The 24,035-nt window shown below is 43.2% G+C and overlaps 1 protein-coding gene across 2 annotated transcripts; it reads right to left on the bottom strand.

Moving 5' to 3' along the window:
* Positions 1–213: 213 nt before the first annotated feature.
* Positions 214–14,250, bottom strand: LOC121572355 (sarcoplasmic/endoplasmic reticulum calcium ATPase 1). Of its 2 annotated transcripts, none has more exons than XM_041884413.2 (21): positions 13,977–14,250; positions 12,635–12,652; positions 12,051–12,133; positions 9,987–10,091; positions 9,357–9,495; positions 8,553–8,633; positions 8,209–8,294; positions 7,585–7,882; positions 7,121–7,287; positions 6,754–6,842; positions 6,443–6,545; positions 5,643–5,891; positions 5,149–5,367; positions 4,862–4,973; positions 4,068–4,294; positions 3,634–3,854; positions 3,182–3,384; positions 2,680–2,899; positions 2,257–2,374; positions 1,959–2,076; positions 214–528 (listed from the first exon to the last, which is right to left on the bottom strand). In XM_041884413.2, exons 1-21 carry the CDS (start codon positions 14,092–14,094, stop codon positions 521–523), a joined length of 2,982 nt encoding a protein of 993 aa, XP_041740347.2. In that variant the 5' UTR covers positions 14,095–14,250; the 3' UTR covers positions 214–520. The 2 variants fall into 2 exon arrangements, with proteins under 2 accessions (XP_041740347.2, XP_041740356.2); XM_041884422.2 differs by lacking the exon at positions 214–528 and adding an exon at positions 1,381–1,425.
* Between the last annotated feature and the right edge of the window lie 9,785 nt (positions 14,251–24,035).

Genomic DNA, 24,035 nt, shown 5'->3' with positions numbered 1-24,035 from the left:
TTGTTTATTAACGGTAAAGATACCTTATTGTTGTGGGTGAACTTGTCCTTTGTTTGATGTCATGGACAACCCTCAGTACTTCTCTCCTACATTGGACTGATGTAAAGCACAGAGGGGCAAAGACCTGGATAAAGTAATGAGTAGTAGAGGAATGTAACACAAGTTGGATTGTGGTGGAGAAACGGAACAAAAACAACAACAGTCAAGAGTATCCAAGTTTAACAAAAAATTGATTTTTAATACATACTTTATTTCTATGAATACAATCTTAAATATTTTAATACTGTTTTGGTGGGGTAGAACCCCAATCCAATTTAATCTCTTTCCATATACAGAGGTTGTTTTATGTGGATGTTTTTAATTGGGGGGTTTTCTCGTTGATTTCCCTGTTTTGTCCCCTCTCTTCTATTGGTTGGCTCACAAGAGCCCCTCTTTCATCGGTTGTGATCGTCCTCTTTTTCAATTTTCTCCTCCTCGTCCTCCCTCTCTCCACCTCTCTAATTCCTCTTCTTCTAGATTTCTATTTTTCTAGAGTGAAAGAAGAAAAGCAGGAAATCAGAGGGAAAGAGTTTAATGCAATGTTAGTTTTAAATGAAAGCTGATGACAGCAGCAGATATATGTAATATGTCATGGAAATATAATTACACTGTTATTTCAACCATAGTGGTATTATGACAATAGCTAATAACTAGCCTTTCTTGTTAATTTCTTTCTATAAAGATTTCTATGTTTCTATGTAATACTTAAGTATTAGTATAGGATCTGAACGTACACTATGTAAATATGGCAATATGGTTATTTACTGCAGAGGTACAGTATATTGAGCAAAAATATATCACACTTTTATGGAATAATAGCTCATATTTCAAATGTTCATGGCAACATGGTTACTGCTTCAAACATCTACCCCTTCAAACCCCCCCCGCCAATGCCAAAGCATCTAGACAACTCACGACATCAACAACAAGACATGATTCATGATAGCCTGGTCTCAGATCTGTTTGTGCTGTATAACCAACTTCTATGTAACAACCATAGGAGTTGGCTACACAGCACAAACAGATATGGGACAAATCCCCAAAGCCTACTGATACTGACACATCACTGATACGAACTATACGTATAACAGTGGAAAACAACATCCATAAACCAGACCAGCAGAATACAGGGCAGTACAGATACAATACAGAAGTCGCATGTCCACACACGTTTGAGCATATAGGCTAGAGATCACCGGAATGACTGAAAACGACAAGAACGCAACTTGGGCAAGTTGTAAAACACAGATTCGCTTTGCACATGTACACACACTCTCCTGACATAAACACAATGACATACACACAAAGAGAGAACCGCTAGCGATGCAGATGGTGGGATACCTTGCTGTAGTTACAGGCTAATGGTGGGTGATAGGCAGGATTAGTCTGTAAAAAGATGATTCAAAGTGTTAATGAGGAATGAAAGGATGGAGTTATATGATTAAATAAAAGAGAGGGCGAGGTGAGAGTGAGTATAAAGATAGGAAGAAGGAATACAGGGAGTTAGAGAAAGAAAAATGAGTTTAGAGAAAAATAATGAATACAGGGAGTTAGAGAAAGAGAGAGCAGAGTATAGAGATAAATAAGAAATAAAGGCATTGAGAGCAGATGGTAAAATTATAGAAACAATTGAATTAAGGATTGAGAGAGACATTAAGAGGTTAAAGAAGACAAGCATGAACATTATGTTACAAATTGTCTTAATCAGATGGAAGGATTATTCAGTTCATACCAAATAAAAGATAACAAGGGTGAAGGTAAAAAGGAATTAATTTGCTTGCAAATACAAGGATAGAATACCATCACTTGGTTACCATGGTAAAAGTGTGTGTGTGTGTGTGTGTGTGTGTGTGTGTGTGTGTGTGTGTGTGTGTGTGTGTGTGTGTGTGTGTGTGTGTGTGTGTTAGAGGCACACTTACTCTCCAGGTAGTTACGGGCGACAAACTTCAACACCTCGTCAATCAGGATGACAGGGAAAGAAAGTTTCAGGACAATCAACCACTGCTCCAGGTTCAAGTGAGTCAACTTGAAGACCATCTGGGTGGGAGAAGAGAACACAGGGTTATTAGGGAAGAACAACTGTCAAACTACTGACAAAAAATACTCAATAGGGTCCTCTGACCAATATAAATGTCAAATTTATTGAGCATATGATGGGACCATTTCCACAGTGACAGAGGACTGTGATGAGACCATTTCCATGGTGACAGTACTTACGGGCAGGGGGTCGACGTAGATGATCATGAAGTGGAGGGACATGGAGAGAGCCATGGCTCCAACCAGCCACAAGTTGCTCCATGGGGGCATGCGCACCAGAGACTGGTTCTCAGACAAGCTGCAAGAGAGGGGGGTTAAAGGATACAATTTAACATCACATGATTAGTGTGTGTGTGTGTGTGTGCGCGAGTGCATGCCTCTGCATGTGCTTGTGTGTCTGTGCTCTTGCATCTGTATGTGCGTGTATGTGTGTGTGTCTGTGCATGTGCCTGTGTGTGTGTGTGTGTGTGTGTGTGTGTGTGTGTGTGTGTGTGTGTGTGTGTGTGTGTGTGTGTGTGTGTGTGTGTGTGTGTGTGTGTGTGTGTGTGTGTGTGTGTGTGTGTGTGTGTGTGTGTGTGTGTGTGTGCATGCTCTGCATCTGACCTGTTGAGGGCGTTGGACATCTCGATGGTGACCAGCACGGACAGGGCCATCGTCATAGGGGGAGCGGCCTCGAACACCTTGCATGTAATGCCGGTGAAGTCTTCGTTCTCGTCGTGGCACTGCATGAAGTGGGACAGCTGGTGGAAGGTGACTCCGGGGCCGGTGGGATCGTACATGAACCACCAGACGGCAGCTGCGACAGTGGCAGCACCGACATATCCTGGAGCGGACCAAAGAGACTCACCGTCAGACACAGACTCAGGTGGTGAACACCTTGGTGGTGTTCAACCAGCCCTTACAGGACCCTACTAATGCAAAACAGACAGGGGATATGTCCTAAATGGCACCCTATTCCCTTCATAGTGCACTACTTTTGACCAGGGCCCATATTCCCTAGTGCAAACCTTATTGGCCCTGGACAAAAATAGTGCACTATGAAGGGAATAGGTTGCCATTTGGAACATAGACAGATAGTTCCCCTGTCCTATTCTTCCACGCTTACCTCCAATGACCATGTATCTGAAGAACAGCCAGCCGGAGATCAGGGGCTCCTTGGCGGAACGGGGGCGGCGGCCCATGATGTCCAGGTCGGGGGGGTTGAAGCCCAGGGCGGTGGCGGGCAGACCGTCAGTCACCAGGTTGACCCACAGCAGCTGGACGGGGATAAGAGCCTCGGGCAGACCCAAGGCAGCAGTCAGGAAGATACTGAGTGAGAGAATGGAGGAAAAGGTGGATTGATTGATTTAGATTTGTAAAAAATTAGTTACAAGTTAAAAAAGTACAAATCCCAGTGAATAATACATGAAAGCGGACTACAGTTGAAGGGATGGGGAGGACAAGGAGGAGAGAAGTTAGGTCCCTAACTAATGCCTAGGCTTTAGCTTGATGGGCTAACACAGTCTCAGAGAGCCCGGGGTTCGAACCCAGTCAGTCCCGTATGGACAGAACACTCACCAGACGACCTCACCAACGTTGGAGGAGATGAGGTAGCGGATGAACTGCTTCATGTTGTTGTAGATGGCGCGGCCCTCCTCGACGGCGGACACGATGGAAGAGAAGTTGTCGTCAGCCAGGACCATCTCAGAGGCAGACTTGGCAACGGCAGTGCCAGAGCCCATGGCGATGCCGATCTCGGCCTTCTTCAGGGCGGGGGCATCGTTCACACCATCACCGGTCTGGTTTAAGGGAGGGAGGGAGAGAGAGAGGGTCAGTTGAAGTGGTGCATTTACAAGTCAGTCATTCAAAGATTGCTAGAGGAATACTATCACAGTTACGTTACAGGAATTTGGCGTAAACTTTGGATTCATTTGAACTACTATCAAATGTTTGAAGACTTGTGTATTTTATAGTATATTGCATGTGTATCTACACATATGTCGTGGCCTCACCATGGCGGTAATCTCGTCTTGGCCCTGCAGAAACCCAACGATCTTGGATTTGTGGGAGGGCTCCACACGGGCGTAGCAGCTAGCGTTTCTGACAGCATCGCTTTGCATTTCAAATGAGGGCAGGTCGTCGAACTCACGGCCAGTGAAGGCCTTTCCAGTCACATCCTCATCCTCCGTGAAGATGCCAATACGACGGCAGATGGCCACTGCGGTTCCCTTGTTGTCACCTGAGGGAGTCGAAAGGTGACATTATCCAATCAGATGAGGGATAAAGAGAAAGGTGTACTGTACAGTAATAATGACCAGGGGTGGAATCGAAGGGGAACTGCGTTTTCAACGTGAAACTAATTTTGACATTTTAGCTGGTGACTTTACAGTTGTTGTTTTTTACAGTAATTTTACAGTAAACATAATTTTTTCTCCAATTCAACCCCAGGTAATATGTGACTGAGAATGAGCAAAAAAAAACAGGCTAATATAACGTGGAATACAGATGTCTATATAAACAGAGATATAAACACATTAGGCACATAAATCGGACACGTGATAGCACAGACACAACAAACACCATTGTGGATGCAACAACACCTTCAACACAGACGCAACAAACTAGACAATAATAATATTTACTTAAGAACGGACACGACATAAACTAGATCAAAGTCACAGAAGATTATAATATTTACTTAGAAACAGACAACACAAACTAAAGGAAACATATACACAATCACTTTGTAAAGGAAGATGGTCTGTATTGGGTATGGGTGCTAGAGAGGAGGTAGTGGTACACTAACCAGTGATCATGATGACGCGGATTCCAGCAGCTTTGCACAACTGAATGGCGGGCGTAACCTCCTTACGCGGGGGATCCAGCATACCAACGCAGCCAACGAAGGTCAGGTCAGTCTGGGGACAAGGGGAGTGAGGGAGAAAGGTGAGGATGAGTCAAAACCAACTTGGATCTATCTGGCTAGACATCCATCCATAACGGTGTCCATTCATCCATCCATCCTCTCATCCTCCCATCTATCCATCCTGCCGTCCACCCATCCATCTACAGAGGGAAATATTTATTCCTCACCTCGTAATCAATGAACTTGGTGGCGTCCTCAAGCTTCATCTCCTCGACCCTCAGGGGGGTGTCACGGGTGGCAAGGGCCAGGCAACGCAGGGTATCGCGGCCGCAACCCCATTCCTTGATCACAGCCAAGATCTTGTCCTTGACGGCACCAGTCAGGGGAACACGGGTGGTGCCAACACGAACATAGGCACATCTGTCAATCACACCCTCGGGGGCACCCTATTGGGTGAGGAGGAAACGGAGAGAGGTTGGGTTTTCACAAAGGGACCAAATCAAGCTCCTTCCTTTACTGCTTTGAAAATACAGTTGTCGGGTAGAATTGTTGAGTATTTTGCTGTCTAACTAAAACCCTCAAAGATGAGGCTATAATTTAGTGGCTAATAAACTGCTTGCAACGGAACAATAAGGCATAAGCCCATGTTTGACACAAAGGCATTAGAGGAAGAGGACTAGAAGACGAGAGCTAGAAAGTGGAGAGAGAGAGAGGAGCTGACCTTCACAAACATCTTAGCTCCACCATCGCCCTTGACGGGGGTGCAGTACACAGACATGGATTTCCTGTCACGGGAGAACTCCAGGGTGAATTCCTTCTTCATCAGCTGCTTGATCACAGCACAACAGGCATTGGCTCTATCAGGCTTGGAGAGGCCTGTAACTTTGGAGTTGAACACGTTCATCTTTTCAACCAGGCAGCACATGGCAGTCTCGGTGGCCTCACCCACCTTCTCATAGATGTTCTTGGACTGGAGGGAAGGGAGAGAAATAGAGATAAAGTGTCAGAAGAAAAAAGTTAAGAAGAGGCAGAGGGCAGAATCTACAGCAATGGGACATCTTCGTAATCATAAAACATGTTATTTGATGTATGTTAGCCATGACTGCAGAGAAGCACATTTCAATTGCCAAGCGGGAGAGGTCGCTGGTTCGAATACCCGAGCCGACAAGGTGAAAAATCTGGCGATGTGCCCTTGAGCAAGGCACTTAAGCCTAATTTGATACAGGGGCACTGTACTTCTATGGCTGATCCTGTAAAACAACAAATTTCACTGCACCTATGCGCTGTATGTGACAATAAAACATAATAAAAAAAGAAAAAAGCTTTGTCACAATTACTTTGTCAGAGCATAAATATGTGTTAGCCATGTTGTTTTATCTGTGTTTAGGGGACTACAGAAGAAAATGAGCGACATAGCGAGAACTTGATGTGAAAACTTAAATATTGATGGATAGAATGAATGGTGCACTGTCCCTGCCTACTAAATGAGATAAATAAATAACAAATAAATCAATGAATTACATCATTGTAGTCCAGAGAGGAGTCATTGCACAGGGAGCTGATGGTTGCCAGCTCAACAAGGCCATCATAGGATCCGCAGGTGGTCTTAGCACCTCCCTGGGAGCTAAGAGAGGGAGAGATAGAGAGAGGTGGAAGAAGAAGAAAAAGGGAGGGAGATATTGACAGAGGGAAAAAAGGAAGATATAGGGAGAATAGAGAAAAAGGGAATAAAGAGAATATGCGTTAACATCATTGTCATATGAGGCTCAGTAGCTTGAATGGTACCTATGTCGTAAAGTTAACTGCGGTTGCCACAGAAACAGACTACTTACACCTCTCCCTCGGGGGTGTACTTGGAGCCGGAGATGTCAAACATGTCCAGGTCGACATGGTCGCCATCAACATTCTTGATGATGAACATCTAGAGAGGAAGAAACAAAGGGAAGTTGTGAAATTACTGTTCAGTTTGTGTATGTGCGTGAGTGTGTCAAGTGTCTGAATATGCCCAAATCAGTCACATGGTGAACAATATGCTACCCTATGTCCCAGTGAAATGTGTGTCTGTGTACAAATGTGTCTGTATTTTTCTACTAAGACAATCTTGGCAAGCCACATTAAATTGGTTCGGAGGCCGTATTTGGCCCGTGGGCTGCCAGTTGCAGACCCGTTAACGGGTACTGTGTTCTGTGCAGCACCCACCTTAGTCACACACATCTGGTTGGTGGTCAGGGTTCCGGTCTTGTCAGAGCAGATGACGGAGGTGCAACCCAGGGTCTCCACAGAGGGCAGAGAGCGGACAATGGCGTTCTTCTTGGCCATACGGCGGGTACCGAGAGCCAGGCAGGTAGTGATGACAGCGGGCAGACCTGGTAGAGAGATGATAGTCAAAAGCGTGAGTAAATCAAAAAGTAGTGATATAGTGAGAATTACATAGTGTGCATTTAGTCACAATGGAATATCACAAACAACAAGCATAGTGTGTTAACTGCACATACCTGAACAACCACGCACACACACACGAGTACGCACACACATACACGCACATACACCCCACAACCTATCTCTCCTCCAAACACACACATTCATGCCCCCTTCCCCTCCCCATAACACCTCTCTTTTCCCTATCCTCCATCCCTCCCTCCCTCCCTCCCGCCATCCCTCACCCTCAGGTATGGCGGCCACAGCCAGGGCAATGGCGATCTTGAAGTAGTAGACGGCACCACGGATCCAGGAACCTCCATGGACGGGGTCGTTGAAGTGGCCGATGTTGATCGCCCACACGGCAACACAGATCAGGGAGATGACCTTGGACAGCTGCTCGCCGAACTCGTCCAGCTTGGCCTGCAGGGGGGTCTTCTCTTGCTCGGTGGCGACCATCTGGTCGCGGATCTTGCCAATCTCAGTGCCGACACCGGTAGCCACAACCACGCCAATGGCTCTGCCAGCAGCGACGTTGGTGCCCTGTGGTTGGTAGAGGTGGTGGAGGATAGACGGTGAGAAAAACGACGAGCAAGAACGTAGAATTGAGTTTTAGGCCTTTTGTTCTTGTAGGAACTATGAGGATTAAGAAAAGTTGACTAGTCATGAATAGAGAATGCTAGAGGGTGTGTTATGAAAGAGAGGTAAGGACTGAGGGACAGAGCGAGGGATGGAGGTGTAGAAAAAGGATGGAGGCAGGGAGGGACAGGTGAATAAAGAAAAGAAGGATGTATTGACACAGTGATGGAGGGGAGAATGGAATACAGAAATAGAGGTATGGAGGGAAGGAGAGATGGAGGGATACTTGCAGAGAAAAGCATGTTCTTCTTGTCCTGGTTGACAGCTCTGGGGTCGGGGACAGGGTCAGTATGCTTAATCACACTGACGGACTCACCTGAGGGGGACACACAGACAATGGTCAATGAGAGGACACATAACAAGAAAACAGTATGCAACGCAACGCCATACAGGTCTAAAAAGCACCCTTTCCCACATTTCTTATAGGACTATAATGTAAATAGGTCTTTAGACTTTGTGTTCTTTATCCGTAATGATTTTGAATAGTGTAACTGTGTATTGTTGTTTTCTGCATAGTTAAAACAACATGTTATGTATTATATAGTATGGAGTTGTAGTATGTGAGGATCCTCACCAGTAAGAATGGACTGGTCAATGCGGAGGGTGGTGGAACGGATGGCAACAATCCTGATGTCAGCGGGGACTTTGTCACCGACTGGGGAATGGGGGCGGGGGGAGCGAGAGCGAGAGATAAGTATGCATGCTTAACCTCAACTGACACATTATACACCAACCAATCAGAATAAGCCATAGGAATGCCATGGAAATGACTGACTTGAAGGGCAACAGCCCTTTGATAAATGAACACCAGTGGGTTATGGGAGAGCTGGGAGAGAGAGAGGGCAAGAAGGGGAGAAGAGGTGGGGCAGGTGGTAGGGGGGTATTTATACCCAAGATTTTGTTTTCCTTCCCTCAGCATGTTTTCGCAGCCGTTCACCCCCTCCCTCCTTCCCTCCCTCTCGCTGCCTTATATGGGCAGGAGGCCTCCCCATCTCCCCTCCATCTTGTACTCACATGTCCTGTTCTTGAGAATCCTCTCAAAAATACACTATGTGGGTCCCTACCTTTCTTTCTCAACAGTTTACACAGTAAAGCCACTTTACGCCTAAAGTGTTGTCAGTGTTAAAAAAGGAGGGAAAAAATATGATTGAGTAAGAGATAATAAAACACATGTATTTGTTAGGGGGACACATACAATTAAAACATTGACACATTGAGTCATCAACAGTCAGATGAATTGTCCCATCATGCTTTAGCTTGCGCTAATTTCCAGCATGAGTCTCTAGTCTAGAGTCCCCAGTCCTTAGGTCTTTAAAAGGGTGTACAAGAAATTACTGAATAAAAATATAGGTAATTAAGAGAAAGATGGGTCTCTCACCGGACACCTCCACAATATCACCAGGAACCATCCCATTGGCCTTGATCTTCTGCACGCTCTTCCTGTCAGTACGGAAGACTTTGCCCATCTCAGGCTCGTACTCCTTCAGAGCTTCGATGGCGTCCTCAGCATTACGCTCCTGTGGCAGACAACCAGACACACGTGCAACTACAGTCAATACAAACACCCACTGTCAACTCTAACACAACTACAGTCAATACAAACACCAAGTCACAGGACTGCAGTCAACACTAACGTGACTACAGACAATACAAACACCTAGTCATAACATATAGCTGTAACTCATAACATAACTACAGAAAATACAACTGTTAGAAATGTTAAGGAAATAGACCATGTTACAGTCACAACTAACAGACCCACAGGTGGCTTTCAGATTATTATATATTTTTTTTTTATCTGCTTGTTTGTTATTACTCAAAACATGCCTAACCCAGCTGTCATTCTCACTGGTGTCCAAAAGTAATTATGTTTCAATTGAGCAAACTCCTCTTTCTCAGTAACCCTAACCCACGTGCTCTATGTCATCAACCCACACACTATAGGTCATCAAAGCTGCGGGTATGTGTTGTTGCTCAACGTGTACGTCTGTACGTCAACGCCACTGACCTGCCACACTCCAACAACAGCATTAGCGATAAGGATGAGAAGGATGACGAAGGGCTCAACAAAGGCAGTGACGGTCTCCTCACCTTCCTCAAACCAAGCCAGCACCTGAGCACAAACAGGAGGACAACAGCGGAAAAGGGTTAGCATTTGGTGTCAGCATTTGCATCATAGCTTACAGTCACACTGTCTGCAGGAAAAACGGTGTTTAATCACAGTTAAATCAATACAATTATTATCTGATACAGTGGTTTTGTGTAAAACATGAAAATAAATTCCTACTAACATTTGTGGCATGGCAATAAAGTTGTCTGATTCTGAATCTGCTGCAAAGCAAGGAATTTCTATGGGCTATTTGATAGTCAGTGGTTGTCTGTAGGGTTTTTGTTGATTTATATATGGTTTACACATGTTTATAATGATGTCATGGATTTTAGGAAATGACAATTCTCCTGAGGGAAGCCCTTGGCTTAAAAGCCATAGGGAAGCTGTGAGGATGTTTGAGATGATTGAGAATAAGCAGAGTGTGCAGAGGGCACTGTAGGGCACTATCAGGCATTTAGAAAATGGTTTCATGTGTTTGTTCCATCACTGTTCTATTTAGATCTTAGTCTGTTTACTGTCTGATACTCTTACACAGACTCAATGCTAGTGTCCATGGACACAACAACAGGAGGCAAAACTGTAACAGGTTTAGAAATAGACCTACTTAACTTGCATTTTTTTATTCATTTATAAATGCAGTGTGCGAAAATGTTTGAATTGTGTAAATCCTATGTTTTATGCATTTTAAATTTTGCATTTGTGCATTTGCAATTTTGGAATAGTAAACTTATGTAAAAATAAAGAAAATAGTTGCACACTATATATGCTCTCAACAATTTAATGGGTAAACACCGAATCAGCAGGTTGTGTTAAAATGTTTTCTTAAATTGTGTTGATGTTGTTCAGCTGTTGTCTAAAGTTAAGCAACCGCTCCAGTTTACAGTTTCCAGAATGCAGTTTAGAGCTGTATTTCAAAATAATGACACAATCCCTATACACTTGATCTCCATGTCCCATAACTCCATGCTCCTACAGTATCCACTTCAACCTTCTCTACCTCTTTCTGTGGAAGCCCATCGTTCCTTCCTTCAGACCTGACCTTTTCCCGAAGGATACAGTTTCTCTTCCCTGGCTTGAGTCTTTCTTAAAATAAACCATTACCCCCTCGACGCCCCCTTACTCCCCGCACCCCCTGTCTCTCACCCGCTCCTCAATATTCGCCTTCTAAGGCCATCCTGACAGCTGCCCAAAGGGGTGGAAAGCTTGTGGTAAGAATTAATACACCTCCAACCACCCCTCTCAAGGTCAAATATGGGGTGCTTATATTTGTCCTGTTCAATGTACCCCAACCCCAAGTTCTCCTGTTCAAAAATATATTTTAAGAGGGAAGGGGACTTGGAGAGCCAAGAGAAGGTACAAGTTGTTTGATAAAGTGACAAGACAGCAATGCCAAAGCAGTGATATGCAGGATCATCCTTCAGGCCAGTGGCTTGGGTTACAGGTGTAGGCCTACAACTTTAAGTGCCACTGTCACAGCTGTTTGATATCAATTAAGGGTCTTAACAAAAAATGTGCAGAGAAGGTATGAGTGGGTATGGGGGGTGGTCCCCCCCCCCCTAAAAACATATGAAATAACTATTTTCTTCTCACTCTGGGGTGGGAAGGGAATTAAACATGAAAACTACATTCAAAAAAATCATCTTAAAATCTTGAAATAATTTCACAGGTGTTCTTGGGGAGTGATTTTCACAAAGATTACAAAAGTCTTATTCAGGTGGGATAAATAATTGGGAGAGGCCAAATATCTTACATTTCAATTGACTAATCAATTGAATTGACAATCAATTAAATTATATAATATCTGACCCAATAAGACCTGCACATAAAAAAATATTTACAATATTAGAGTGTGTAGTTGGTGTTTTTCCAGTGACGTATTTCTACTACTACGACTACTATTACTATTATCTTGAGCAAAATAACCAGGATGAAATAATACAAGCATAGTCTTTGTTTACTCACAAAAGAGATGCAGGCAGCCAGCAGCAGGATTCTGACCAACAGATCCTCAAACTGCTCCACAATCAGCTCCCAGGTGGTCTTACCTGAGAGAAATAGAGAAAAACATATTAATAAATAATGTTCTGAGAATTTGTGTGTATTTGTTATTTTTGTGTAAGTGTTTGGAGGCAAGATAAGTATTATGCCGAATGCTGTGTAATAGAGATAATTTATGTGATGTTTTGCTTGATTTCAAACCCAAAATAAGTGATTATCATATACAAAGGGGAAATGACCCATGTATTGATTGATTTGGAGTCATACTTCTATAAATGTGGATGTTCTGTTAACAGGATTATACAAGAGTGGGAGGATTATGCAATAATGTGCAAGAAATTCCACACTCAAATGGTTGCTTGGATGTTACAATTAACCCCTGATAAATATTGATTTTATTTTGGATTGAAGCCAGTAGTCATTTTTTAAATGATGTGAATCACGTGTAAAAAGTATCAATAATATTGATAAACGTTGGTACATTTCCACAATGTGCTTCTTATTTGTGAATTCGGATGAGTGACAGTTGATGTGAAAAAAACACTTACCCTCCTCAGCTGGCAGTGCTGGGGTTGTCCAATCACGATGCAGAGAAGGGAAGGTGGGCAGAACCCCATAAAAATATTAACACAATAGAAAAGTGATTATTAATCATGATTGTATGATATGTCAAACTTCGCTTAGTTCATCACCACTTGGACTGGGCAGATATATATATAAAAGGGCTATTTATCTACAGGATGTTCTATTCTCCCTAATCGTGGTTCTAATAATAGTGAAAAGCTGTGTCAAAAATCTGATCTACTGACTAATTAAATGGGAAACCAAAAACATCTTTTAGTCAATTTCTATATCCTTACTTTCAACCATTTTGGATGAACCAATAACAAAAATCTGACCTAGCCAAACTGTGCTTTAAAGTGTCTTAGTGTACAACCGATCCAATAAATAATGTACCAGTGTCATCACTGTTGCTTTGTTTCAACAAGCCTTAAAATCTGGAAGAACACACTAATTCAACATACAATTTGGATTGCCCATAAACTAGCCATAAACCAGAAATGCATTGAAATGTAGCCCATGGAATTGTGGACAATTATCTGATAACAGCAATTACCATGTTGATTGTAGTCTTTACTGTGAGTGTATTGATACACTTGCTTATTCATCAAAGCACTTTTTTGCTACAAAAGCATGATCATGAACAAACTGTGGCCAGAAATGCAATTGTGACCAGCTTATGCAATGTTAAATTAAAACAAAATGGTGTGGGCATTTCAGCGAGCCAATTGAAGCAGACTTCCATCTAACTTTGCTTGGTCTATCTAGTTCACGCTGCATGTAATTGGTCAATGATCAGCAAATAAGTGATCATATTTCAGATCATTCATCCCTGTTAGCCATCTAAGGACCTCCCCCTCTGCACTGGGACAAAATTATGCTCGCCCTGTATATTACCCAGGAAGACTCTTGAGCCGTCACCCGTCTCTCTCCCTCTCCACTCCTCTTCAAAGACCCCAAAAGTCTCTGCTTCTCTGTCTCTGCATGTCCATGTCTACCACCTGTGGCAACTAACCTAACCCTTTTCTAAAAAAGAATCCAACACAGAGCCTCACTGCCCGCTGCAAGTGTCCCTAACGAAAAAGTATGTCTTGTTCACAACTTAACAACTTCAAAGTCAGGATAACTTGTGATGTCCTTAAGAGATATGATCATTCCTTCACATATTAAACATCACATCTACTAGTTGTACATGCCTAACACAGTGGTCTCTATTCTCTTTTGCTACAGGGCACACCTCCTGTACTTAGCCTATTCTACCGTCAGTTTCCATTTCTTTTCTATGTTCCCCTTTCTTCATGCACCCCTCCATCCCTCCGTGGGTCTCACCATTGGGGCCATACTTGGCCAGGTTCCTCTTGACTTGGTCTGGGGTGAGACCGGTTTCCAGCTTAACCCCGAAGAAGGCCAGGCATTCTGCCGTCGACTTCGTGTGCGCGTTCTCCATCCTTGCTACTAGCCGTGTCTAGCCGTGCTCTTTTGATTTTCGTTGTGTTGCACCTTTGTTTTAAGTGTGGTGCTAGGACTTGTATTGGTCCCTTGGTTTTTTCGACCCCTCCACAAGCAGGAGTGCTGGACTGACAGAAAGGCGAATAAGCAAACACTGCTGCAGGGTTTTATATCAGCACGGCCACACTATTGGTGGGGACCCCACGGGTACACGCCTCTAAATTCCAGCATGAGAAATATGGGATGGTGAGGGTGGGGCTCGAGATGGAGTAATAGGGGAGATGAGCTGGTAGACTTGGACAGGAATTGTGGACAAGGCTTGGCTTGGGGGAGGAGGGGGTAGGAAGGTGGAAGGGGGTGTATGGGGGGATACGGAGTTGAAGGGAGGGGGTGTACCATGGAATAAGAACTGTTTTTGGAACATGCATGGTCAGTGGAATAAGGATAGGGGAGAAGGTGAGAGAGTGAGACAGAAGAACTTGCAGGGGGAGGAGGGGAAACATTGAGTGACGGCTCAACTGGTTTCTGCTGAGGAAGGGGGCCTAGAAAGAGTGCGAGAGAGCGAGACGAATAGAGAGAGGTGGTGGAAGGTTAACTTAGTACAAGCATTAGTGGAGCGCAGTAACATTGAAGCCAAGGCAACCAGAGTGGTACATTGATGCATGGGGTTCACATGGAACCGAACAGCTAGTTCAAACCACAGTTTATGCCACCTCTGTTGGGCAATGGTGGGGGGCATTTATCATAGTAATTATCTCGCTTCACCTCTTTTCCTTTCATTAAACAACTATCAAAAGACTTGTTGGACAGATGAAATAGATCAGGCATACCATTTGAGGCCTGGTGGACCTTGGGAAGCATGGAGTAACACAGTGTGTTAGAATGTGAGAGCAAATGAGAAAGAACATAGAGAAAGAACAAAAGAAGGGGAGTGAGAGTGAATAGAAAGGCAGAGAAAAGGAGTGAGGGAATAAAAGAAGAAAGGCATTGGAGTATGAGTTAAAGGAATGACTGGTGGGGCAGCAGGAGAGGACAGCAAGCAAATCTTACTATCGCTCAGTAGAGAGAACCCCGCCGTGGAGAGAACAATTTTATTCCTCTTTTTTTACAAGGAGGGGAAGGAGGGAAAGGCAGTTGGGAGATATGACGCAGATTAAGTACAGTTGAAGTCGGAAGTTTACATACACTTTAACCAAATACATTTAAACTCAGTTTTTCACAATTCCTGACATTTAATCCTAGTAAAAATTCCCTGTCTTAGGTCAGTTAGGATCACCACTTTATTTTAAGAATGTGAAATGTCAGAATAATAGTAGAGAGAATTATTTATTTCAGCTTTTCTTTCATCACATTCCTAGTGGGTCAGAAGTTTACATACACTCAATTAGTATTTGGTAGCATTGCCTTTAAATTGTTTAACTTGGGTCAAACGTTTCGGGTAGCCTTCCACAAGCTTCCCACAATAAGTTGGGTGAATTTTGGCCCATTCCTCCTGACAGAGCTGGTGTAACTGAGTCAGGTTTGTGGGCCTCCTTGCTCGCACACGCTTTTTCAGTTCTGCCTACAAATATTCTATAGGATTGATGTCAGGGCTTTGTGATGGCCACTCCAATACCTTGACTTTGTTGTCCTTAAGCCATTTTGCCACAACTTTGGAAGTATGCTTGGGGTCATTGTCCATTTGGAAGACCAATTTGCAACCAAGCTTTAACTTCCTAGCTGATGTCTTTAGATGTTGCTTCAATATATCCAGATAATTGTCCTTCCTCATGATGCCATCTATTTTGTGAAGAGCACCAGTCCCTCCTGCAGCAAAGCACCCCCACAGCATGATGCTGCCACCCCCGTGCTTCATGGTTGGGATGGTGTTCTTCGGCTTGCAAGCCACGCCCTTTTTCCTCCAAACATAACGATGGTCATTATGGCCAAACAGTTCTATTTTTGTTTCATCAGACCAGAGGACATTTCACCAAAAAGAACAATCTTTGTCCCCATGTGCAGTTGCAAACCGTAGTCTGGCTTTTTTATGGCGGTTTTGGAGCAGTGGCTTCTTCCTTGCTGAGCGGCCATTCAGGTTATGTCGATATAGGATTCGTTTTACTGTAGATATAGATACTTTTGTACCTGTTTCCTCCAGCGTCTTCAGAAGGTACTTTGCTGTTGTTATGGGATTGATTTGCACTTTTCGCACCAAAAGTACGGTCATCTCTAGGAGACAGAACGTGTCTCCTTCCTGAGTGGTATGACGGCTGCGTGGTCCCATTGTGTTTATACTTGCGTACTATTGTTTGTACAGTTGAACGTGGTACCTTCAGGCGTTTGGAAATTGCTTCCAAGGATGAACCAGAATTGTAGAGGTCTACAATCTTTTTTCTGAGGTCTTGGCTGATTTATTTTCATTTTCCCATGATGTCAAGCAAAGAGGCACTGAGTTTGAAGGTAGGCCTTGAAATACATCCACAGGTACACCTCCAATTGACTCAAATGATGTCAATTAGCCTATCAGAAGCTTCTAAAAAAGCTTCTAAAAAAAAATTCTGGAATTTTCCAAGCTGTTTAAAGGCACAGTCAACTTAGTGTGTGTAAACTTCTGACCCACTGGAATTGTGATACAGTGAATTATAAGTTAAATAATCTGTCTGTATACAATTGTTGGAAAAACGACTTGTGTCATGCACGAAGTAGATGTCCTAACCGACTTGCCAAAACTATAGTTTGTTAACAAGAAATTTGTGGAGTGGTTGAAAAACAAGTTTTAATGATTCAACCTAAGTGTATGTAAACTTCCGACTTCAACTGTACAGTCGTGGTCAAAAGTTTTGAGAATGACACAAGTATTGGTCCTCACAAAGTTTGCTGCTTCAGTGTTTCTAGATATTTTTGTCAGATGTTACTATGGTATACTGAAGTATAATTACAAGCATTCCATAAGTGTCAAAGGCTTTTATTGACAATTACATTACGTTTATGCAAAAAGTCAATATTTGCAGTGTTGACCCTTGTAATCCGCCCTGGCATGCAGTCAATTAGCTTCTGGGCCACACCCTGACTGATGGCAGTCCATTCTTGCATAATCAATGCTTGGAGTTTGTCAGAATTTGTGGGGTTTTGTTTGTCCACCCACCTCTTGTGGATTGAGCACACGTTTTCAATGGGATTAAGGTCTGGGGAGTTTCCTGGCCATGGACCCAAAATGTCAATAATATAATAATGTTTTGTTCCCCGAGCGACTTAGTTATCACTTTTGCCTTATTGCAAGGTGCTCCATCATGCTGGAAAAGGCATTGTTCGTCACCAAACTGTTCTTGGATGGTTGGGAGAAGTTGCTCTCGGAGGATGTGTTGGTACCATTCTTTATTCATGGCTGTGTTCTTAGGCAAAATTGTGAGTGAGCCCACTCCCTTGGCTGAGAAGCAACCCCACACATGAATGGTCTCAGGATGCTTTACTGTTGGCATGACACAGGACTGATGGTAGCGCTCACCTTGTCTTCTCCGGACAAGCTTTTTTCCGGATGCCCCAAACAATCGGAAAGGGGATTCATCAGAGAAAATGACTTTACCCCAGTCCTCAGCAGTCCAATCCCTGTACCACAACTGTAGATGTGTGACAGTTGATCCCGAAATCGACACCCATGCAGTGACTGTATAATGTATTTTTGTGGCAGAACCAGAGCATTGATTCGGTTAATGCCTGCTGACTGACGAGAAACAAATTATAAGACCCCGGTAAAAAATATTTTTAAGAGAAAAGATAGTGGCATAGAATATTAAGCCTTCCAAAAATGGACATTGAAAGTCAAATACATAAATCTCTACGAATTAGGTCAGTGGTTAACTGGTGCATTACTTGGACTTTATGGAAGTATCATATGTCGTTGGTCAAAGGGTCATTGATCATTGATCATCTAGATTTATGCACTTTCAATCAGTTCTGTAATGTATCTCACTTCATGTTTGTGATATTCTTGGAGTATGGTTGTTTTTTTGCTTCACTTGTAAGAGGATACTGTACCCGTATTATAGAGTCAAATTAAGCCTATACACTTAGTTGTATTTATTAACCCAGTTTGATAAATCCATGCAAGTCCAGATCATTCTCTAAATCTAATACTCAATAAAAACTGTTGTCTTCACCACTGGTTTAATTTACTACTTGTGTAACAGCTCATTTTAAATGGGCACCCCTTGACCTAAAGGCTGTTACGGGGTGTCTTCTAGAGACAGAAACAGAAGTTGTCGTTCATCCGTGATGAATAACCTGACAAGCAGTCCTCTTGGGCACCACCTATAGTCATGGTTCATTGGTCCGGACAGTTCAGGAGGAAACGTTTCCATTTGCTCCCGTTTGCCTTACTTATGGGTCTGTGGTTAAGTCTCGGTCGAATGGTGAATGTAGTACAATGGAGGGACATTGGGAAGGTATTTACACATTTCTTGAATGACCATTCGGTTTTAACAATGAACCTTAAAGAAGGAAAAGCAATGAATGTGGTACAATAAAGGGACATAGGAAATGTATTTACACATTTCTTGAACTCTGATTTGGTTTAAACACACAATTATGGATTTGTGGGTGACCATTTGCTTTAAACAATGCAACCCATCATGACTTGAGTGTTCATTTTACATTTACATATGAGGCATTTAGCAGACGCTCTTATCCAGAGCAACTTACAGGAGCAATTAGGGTTGAGCACCTTGCTCAAGGGCACATCGACAGATACTGAGAAGCATCGTTCGATACTGAGAAGCAATGGGCTCTCCAGGCCTTGAGTTCAGATGCCCAGGCAGCTGTCGCTGACCTTATGACCTAGGCCTCTCCCTGCAGATGGGCAAAGCAGCCCCATAAAATGAATGGTACAGTAGGTGAGTAGTGAAGGAGAAGGGCTACATACATATCCCGAATCCCAAATTAACCCTCAGGCCCTACCCTTTAGGCAATTGTATAGATTTAAAGGGATTCAATAGATGTCTGCAATATGGCAACTACACCTACCCATTAGAGGGCAAGATGGAGCTACCACCATATTGCTTACATCTATCTAATTAAATCACATCTACACAAGTGCCAAAGAGTTGATTTGGGAATAAGTGATAGATGAGCAAATTAAAACTCGATGCACTCTATGTATGCATGCATACAGTAATTGACACACAGTCACACACAAACTATTATAAGGCTTGATGCATTCTAATGCATATGTTTTCTTGTAAATACCCTTATTTTTTATTTATTTTTATTCTACCTTTATTTAACCAGGTAAGCCAGTTGAGAACAAGTTCTCATTTACAACTGCGACCTGGCCAAAGCAAAGCAGTGCGATAAAAAATGTGTGTTCTGAATTTTTTTTTATTTAACTTCAACTATTTCATAGGCATTACATTAGTGTACAGTACAAATGGCAAGATACATACTCTTGATAACCTCAATGTGTACACATGCCAAATGTCCCGACCATACATCAAACAAAAATTGATTTATTGCTGTACAAGCACCTATTTTATTCTCAGCCTTGAATTAATTTTCCTTCGGTGTCCCCTGACATTTTTATGACACATTTTATGCTCCTTTTCCTCTGCCAATGTCTCTCACCACCGCCCCTCCTCTCCTTCATCCCCCCATCCCCCCCTTCTTCAGCCAGGCCGGGTCCTCTCAGCTGTTGTATGGCCTGCCTGACCTCTGAGATTTGGGGGCTGTGAAAAGGGTCGGCCTGTCAGTGTCTCCCTCAGGGTAATGCAGTGACATTTAACTCAATATCCTCGCTCTCTCCCTCCCTCCCTCCCTCCCTCCCTCCCTCCCTCCCTCCCTCCCTCCCTCCCTCCCTCCCTCCTCCCTCCCCTCCCTCCCTCCCTCCCTCCCTCCCTCACTCTTGCTCATCTCTGTCTATGGGTGCAGTGTCAGTCAGTACCCTCTATGCTGCCTGTGATAACTTGGGGTGGTGTAACCCAGGCACCCCGGGACACCCACAACACCCCTTCCTGCCACTCCAAGAGCGGCGCTAACGTGCCACACCGTCATGCCAGCCTGAAGGATCGCCATGTGCTGCCTTAACCCCCCCGGATCCTATATGCGTCCCGGTTCTGTGCGAGTGATAACTACCGCAGTGCTGCAGCTGTGTGGATAGCTAACTGACGCAACATGAAAACAGCCAGTTCCTGCTGACTTGCAGCTAAACTTCCAGTAACTCAACATGTCAGAGCTAAGGAGATCCAAGTAACTCAGCTAACATATGGAATTGTTTTAAGATGGTCATACCATGGATCATTTAGCTATTCGATTTTGAATTTTGAACCAATTTAGGTATATAAAAAAAGTTGAATAAAAAAAATATAGAGAATTTGGCCTTTACTACTATAGCCCTTAGAAACGCATTGAATAACACATTCATAATTGGCAAAATAGACAGTCAAAAAATTTATCATAAGGAATAAGGTTTTGAAGTGTTTGTCCTATATCTAGGAAATATATGAAAGCTCAGGAAAATTTTGATTTTCTTTGGGACACATTTAACCCTGTATTTTTGTTGACACAAAACTACCTCCATACTTTCATTCGTTTGTCTGGGTTACCTTCAGACGAGTCCCGTGACACTTGTGGTGGTCATAGAGCAAAACTGAGAACACCATAGAGTGGTCATAATAGTTTGGACGCTACAAGACCAATTTTCGGGATGTCTCGTGGTCTGACAAACACCACTCTAGCTCAGCCACCTTCCACCGCAGATGCGGAAGGCCGACAGGCGGATGCGGTAGAATGAGACGCAGCCCATGCAAAAAACCTGATATCTCTAGCTTAAACTGACGGGTGCGTCAATAGACTCTTAAGGATTTTTAAACTTACACTGCCACCAACCACTAATGTCCGCATTGAAATGGCCATGAAATATTCTCATGCTAACATTAACTTACATTGATAATTGGTTATGAAATGCTAATATTACAGTGGCTAGTTTAACAAACTAAGTGTGGATTGCAGCCTTTCCTTGTACATAGGCCTAGACAGCTGTCAAGGTAAGCAAACAAATACAATTTGTAATTTGGCTAAACTATCCCTTAAACTTTGAGATAACATATACATTTGGTCTTTCTTCATAAACTCAGTTATTTACTGGGTGTTTATCAAAGGTAGCAGTCTACTTCATGGATCCTGTTTGTGAGATACCACCCAGGTCCCTTGGCCAAGCCACTGATAAGTTCATACAGTGACATAACTCAATATGTATTGAAAACCAATAGGGACAAAAAGCTTGTTTACAACATTGCACAATTCAAAAAGGCTTCAGAGCCTATCCACAGAGAAAGGAATGTGCATAGCTTTAACCCTGGTCATGTTCTGTAGTTGGCGTAACGTTCATTAGCTATGGTACAAAAGCAAATGCCTTCTGTGCAGGCCTTAAGACCTATTTGTTCTGCAAATTCAGTGTTAGCAATGAAATAACGTCGATAAAAACATTAATGTTGCTGTGTTGAAGTATTGACAGTGCTGCGTTAATTAGTAGTACACTGTCAAGACTATAGATAAAGTAGCTATAGCATTGGTATTAGCGGGGTACTTGTTACAACATTAGATACAGTAAGAATAGAAGTGGCAGCTGAGTCTCTATGTAGTCAGAATGACTCACTGGGTATAAATAGCCCAGGTGACACTATGCAACTGGGCATAGCACCACCGACAGCTATGGCCGGTTTTTATTTCGGAATGCAGTTCCATAAGGTTTAGTTCCATAAGTCGTACTTTTATGCATTAGTGGGGACCTTTAGATATCGGCAGCCATTTTAGGACTTTTCCCTGCATCATGCTGGGGCCTTTGCTTGTCGTAAAGAGCATTCAGCAGTACTTGGGTGTTCACACCATTCCTTTCACTTAGGGATATCCCACGCACAAGACTCATGGGAGCCGACAGGAAAACGAGCCCCGTTGGTTGGGAGCAAAAGAGGCCTCCTTGTTTCTGACATAGTGTCATTCATTTTGCTAGCTTGTCAGATTTGAATAGGCATTTGCATTTGACTTTTCCGTTCATAGTGCAACAAGTGTGGTAGCAATTTAGGTAACTTGACCATCCATAACACCCTAATTATGCCTACATACACTACATGACCAAAAGTATGTGGACACCTGCTTGTCGAACATCTCATTCCAAAATCATGGGCATTAATATGGAGTTGGTCCCCCCTTTGCTGTTATAACAACCTCCACTCTTCTAGGAAGGCTTTCCACTAGATGTTGGAACATTTCTGCAGGGACATGCTTCCACTAAGCCACAAGAGCATTAGTGAGGTCAGGCACTGATGTTAGGGTGATTAGGCCTGGCTCGCAGTCGGCTTCCAATTCATCCCAAAGGTGTTCGATAGGGTTGAGGTCAGGGCTCTGTGCAGGCCAGTCAATGTATGGACCTCGCTTTGTGCACGGGGTCATTGTCATGCTGAAACAGGAAAGGGCCTTTCCCAAACTGTTGCCACAAAGTTGGAAGCACAGAATTGTCTAGAATGCCATTGTATGCTGTAGCGTTAAGATTTCCCTTCACTGGAACTAAGGGGCCTAGCCCAAACCATGAAAAACAGCCCCAGACCATTATTCCTCCTCCACCAAACTTTACAGTTGGCACTATGCATTCGGGCAGGTAGCGTTCTCCTGGCATCCGCCAAACACAGATTCATCCATCGGACTGCCAGATGGTGAAGCGTGATTCATCAATCCAGAGAACGCGTTTCCACTGCTCCAAGAGTTTTACACCACTCCAGCCGACGCATGGTGATCTTAGGCTTGTGTATGGCTGCTCAGCCATGGAAACCCATTTCATAAAGCTCCCGACGAACATTTCTTGTGCTCACGTTGTTTCCAGAGGCAGTTTGAAAATCGGTAGTGAGTGTTGCAACCGAGGACAGACGATTTTTGCGCGCTTCAGCGCTGTGAGCTTGAGTGGCCTACCACTACGCGGCTCAGCCGTTGTTGCACCGAGACATTTCCACTTCACAATAACAGCACTTACAGCTGACTGGGGCAGCTCTAGCAGGGCAGAAATTTGACGAACTGACTTGTTGGAAAGGTGGCATCCTGTGACAGTGCCACGTTGAAAGTCACTGAGCTCTTCAGTAAGGCATTCTACTGCCAATGTTTGTCTATGGAGATTGCATGGCTGTGTGCTCAATTTTATACACCTGTCAGCAACGGGTGTGGCTGAAATAGCCGAATCCACTAATTTGAAGGGGTGTCCATATAAATGTACTTATGTATATATAGTGTAAGTGCAATGACACTCAAATATAAAATTCTAAATTACATTTGCAGTAAGCCACTTTCAGGTGCAACTTAAACTGTTTTACTGACTTGGAACATACAGTACCAGTCAAAGGATTGGACACACCTACTCATTCAAGGGTTTTTCTTTATTTTGACTATTTTCTACATTGTAGACTTATTGTGAAGACATCAAAACTATGAAATAACACATATGGAATCATGTAGTAACCAAAAAAGTGTTAAACAAATCAAAATATATTTTATATTTGAGATTCTTCAAATAGCCACCCTTTGCCTTGATGACAGCTTTGCACACTCTTGGCATGTCTTCACTATTATTCTACAATGTAAAAAATAGTAAAAATACATAAAAACCCTTGAATGAGTAGGTGTGTCCAAACTTCTGACTGGTAGTGTACGTCTGACTCAATGTACGTCAATCAATGTTTATGTTAGATGTTATGTAAGATATTGAATATGTCATATAGAGTGCCACAGTATGTAACCATCATCAATCACTTGTGGATATACTGTATGCTCATAAAACTGTTACTTAAAGTACAGCGTTACACCTTTTACCACAATTTCTAGACAATACACACTGCAGTCTGATAAGCACCTACTACAGGGCCGCGTTTATTAGCGCACACACCCAAAAAAGTTTTAATGCATTTTTCAACAGAAAACAAAAATAAG

This window comes from Coregonus clupeaformis, chromosome 1 (assembly GCF_020615455.1).
Source record: "Coregonus clupeaformis isolate EN_2021a chromosome 1, ASM2061545v1, whole genome shotgun sequence".
In the NCBI taxonomy this organism is placed as follows: Eukaryota; Metazoa; Chordata; class Actinopteri; order Salmoniformes; family Salmonidae; genus Coregonus; species Coregonus clupeaformis.
The sequence above is the reverse complement of the archived record's forward strand: the minus strand, read 5'-3'. Positions and strand labels throughout refer to the sequence as shown.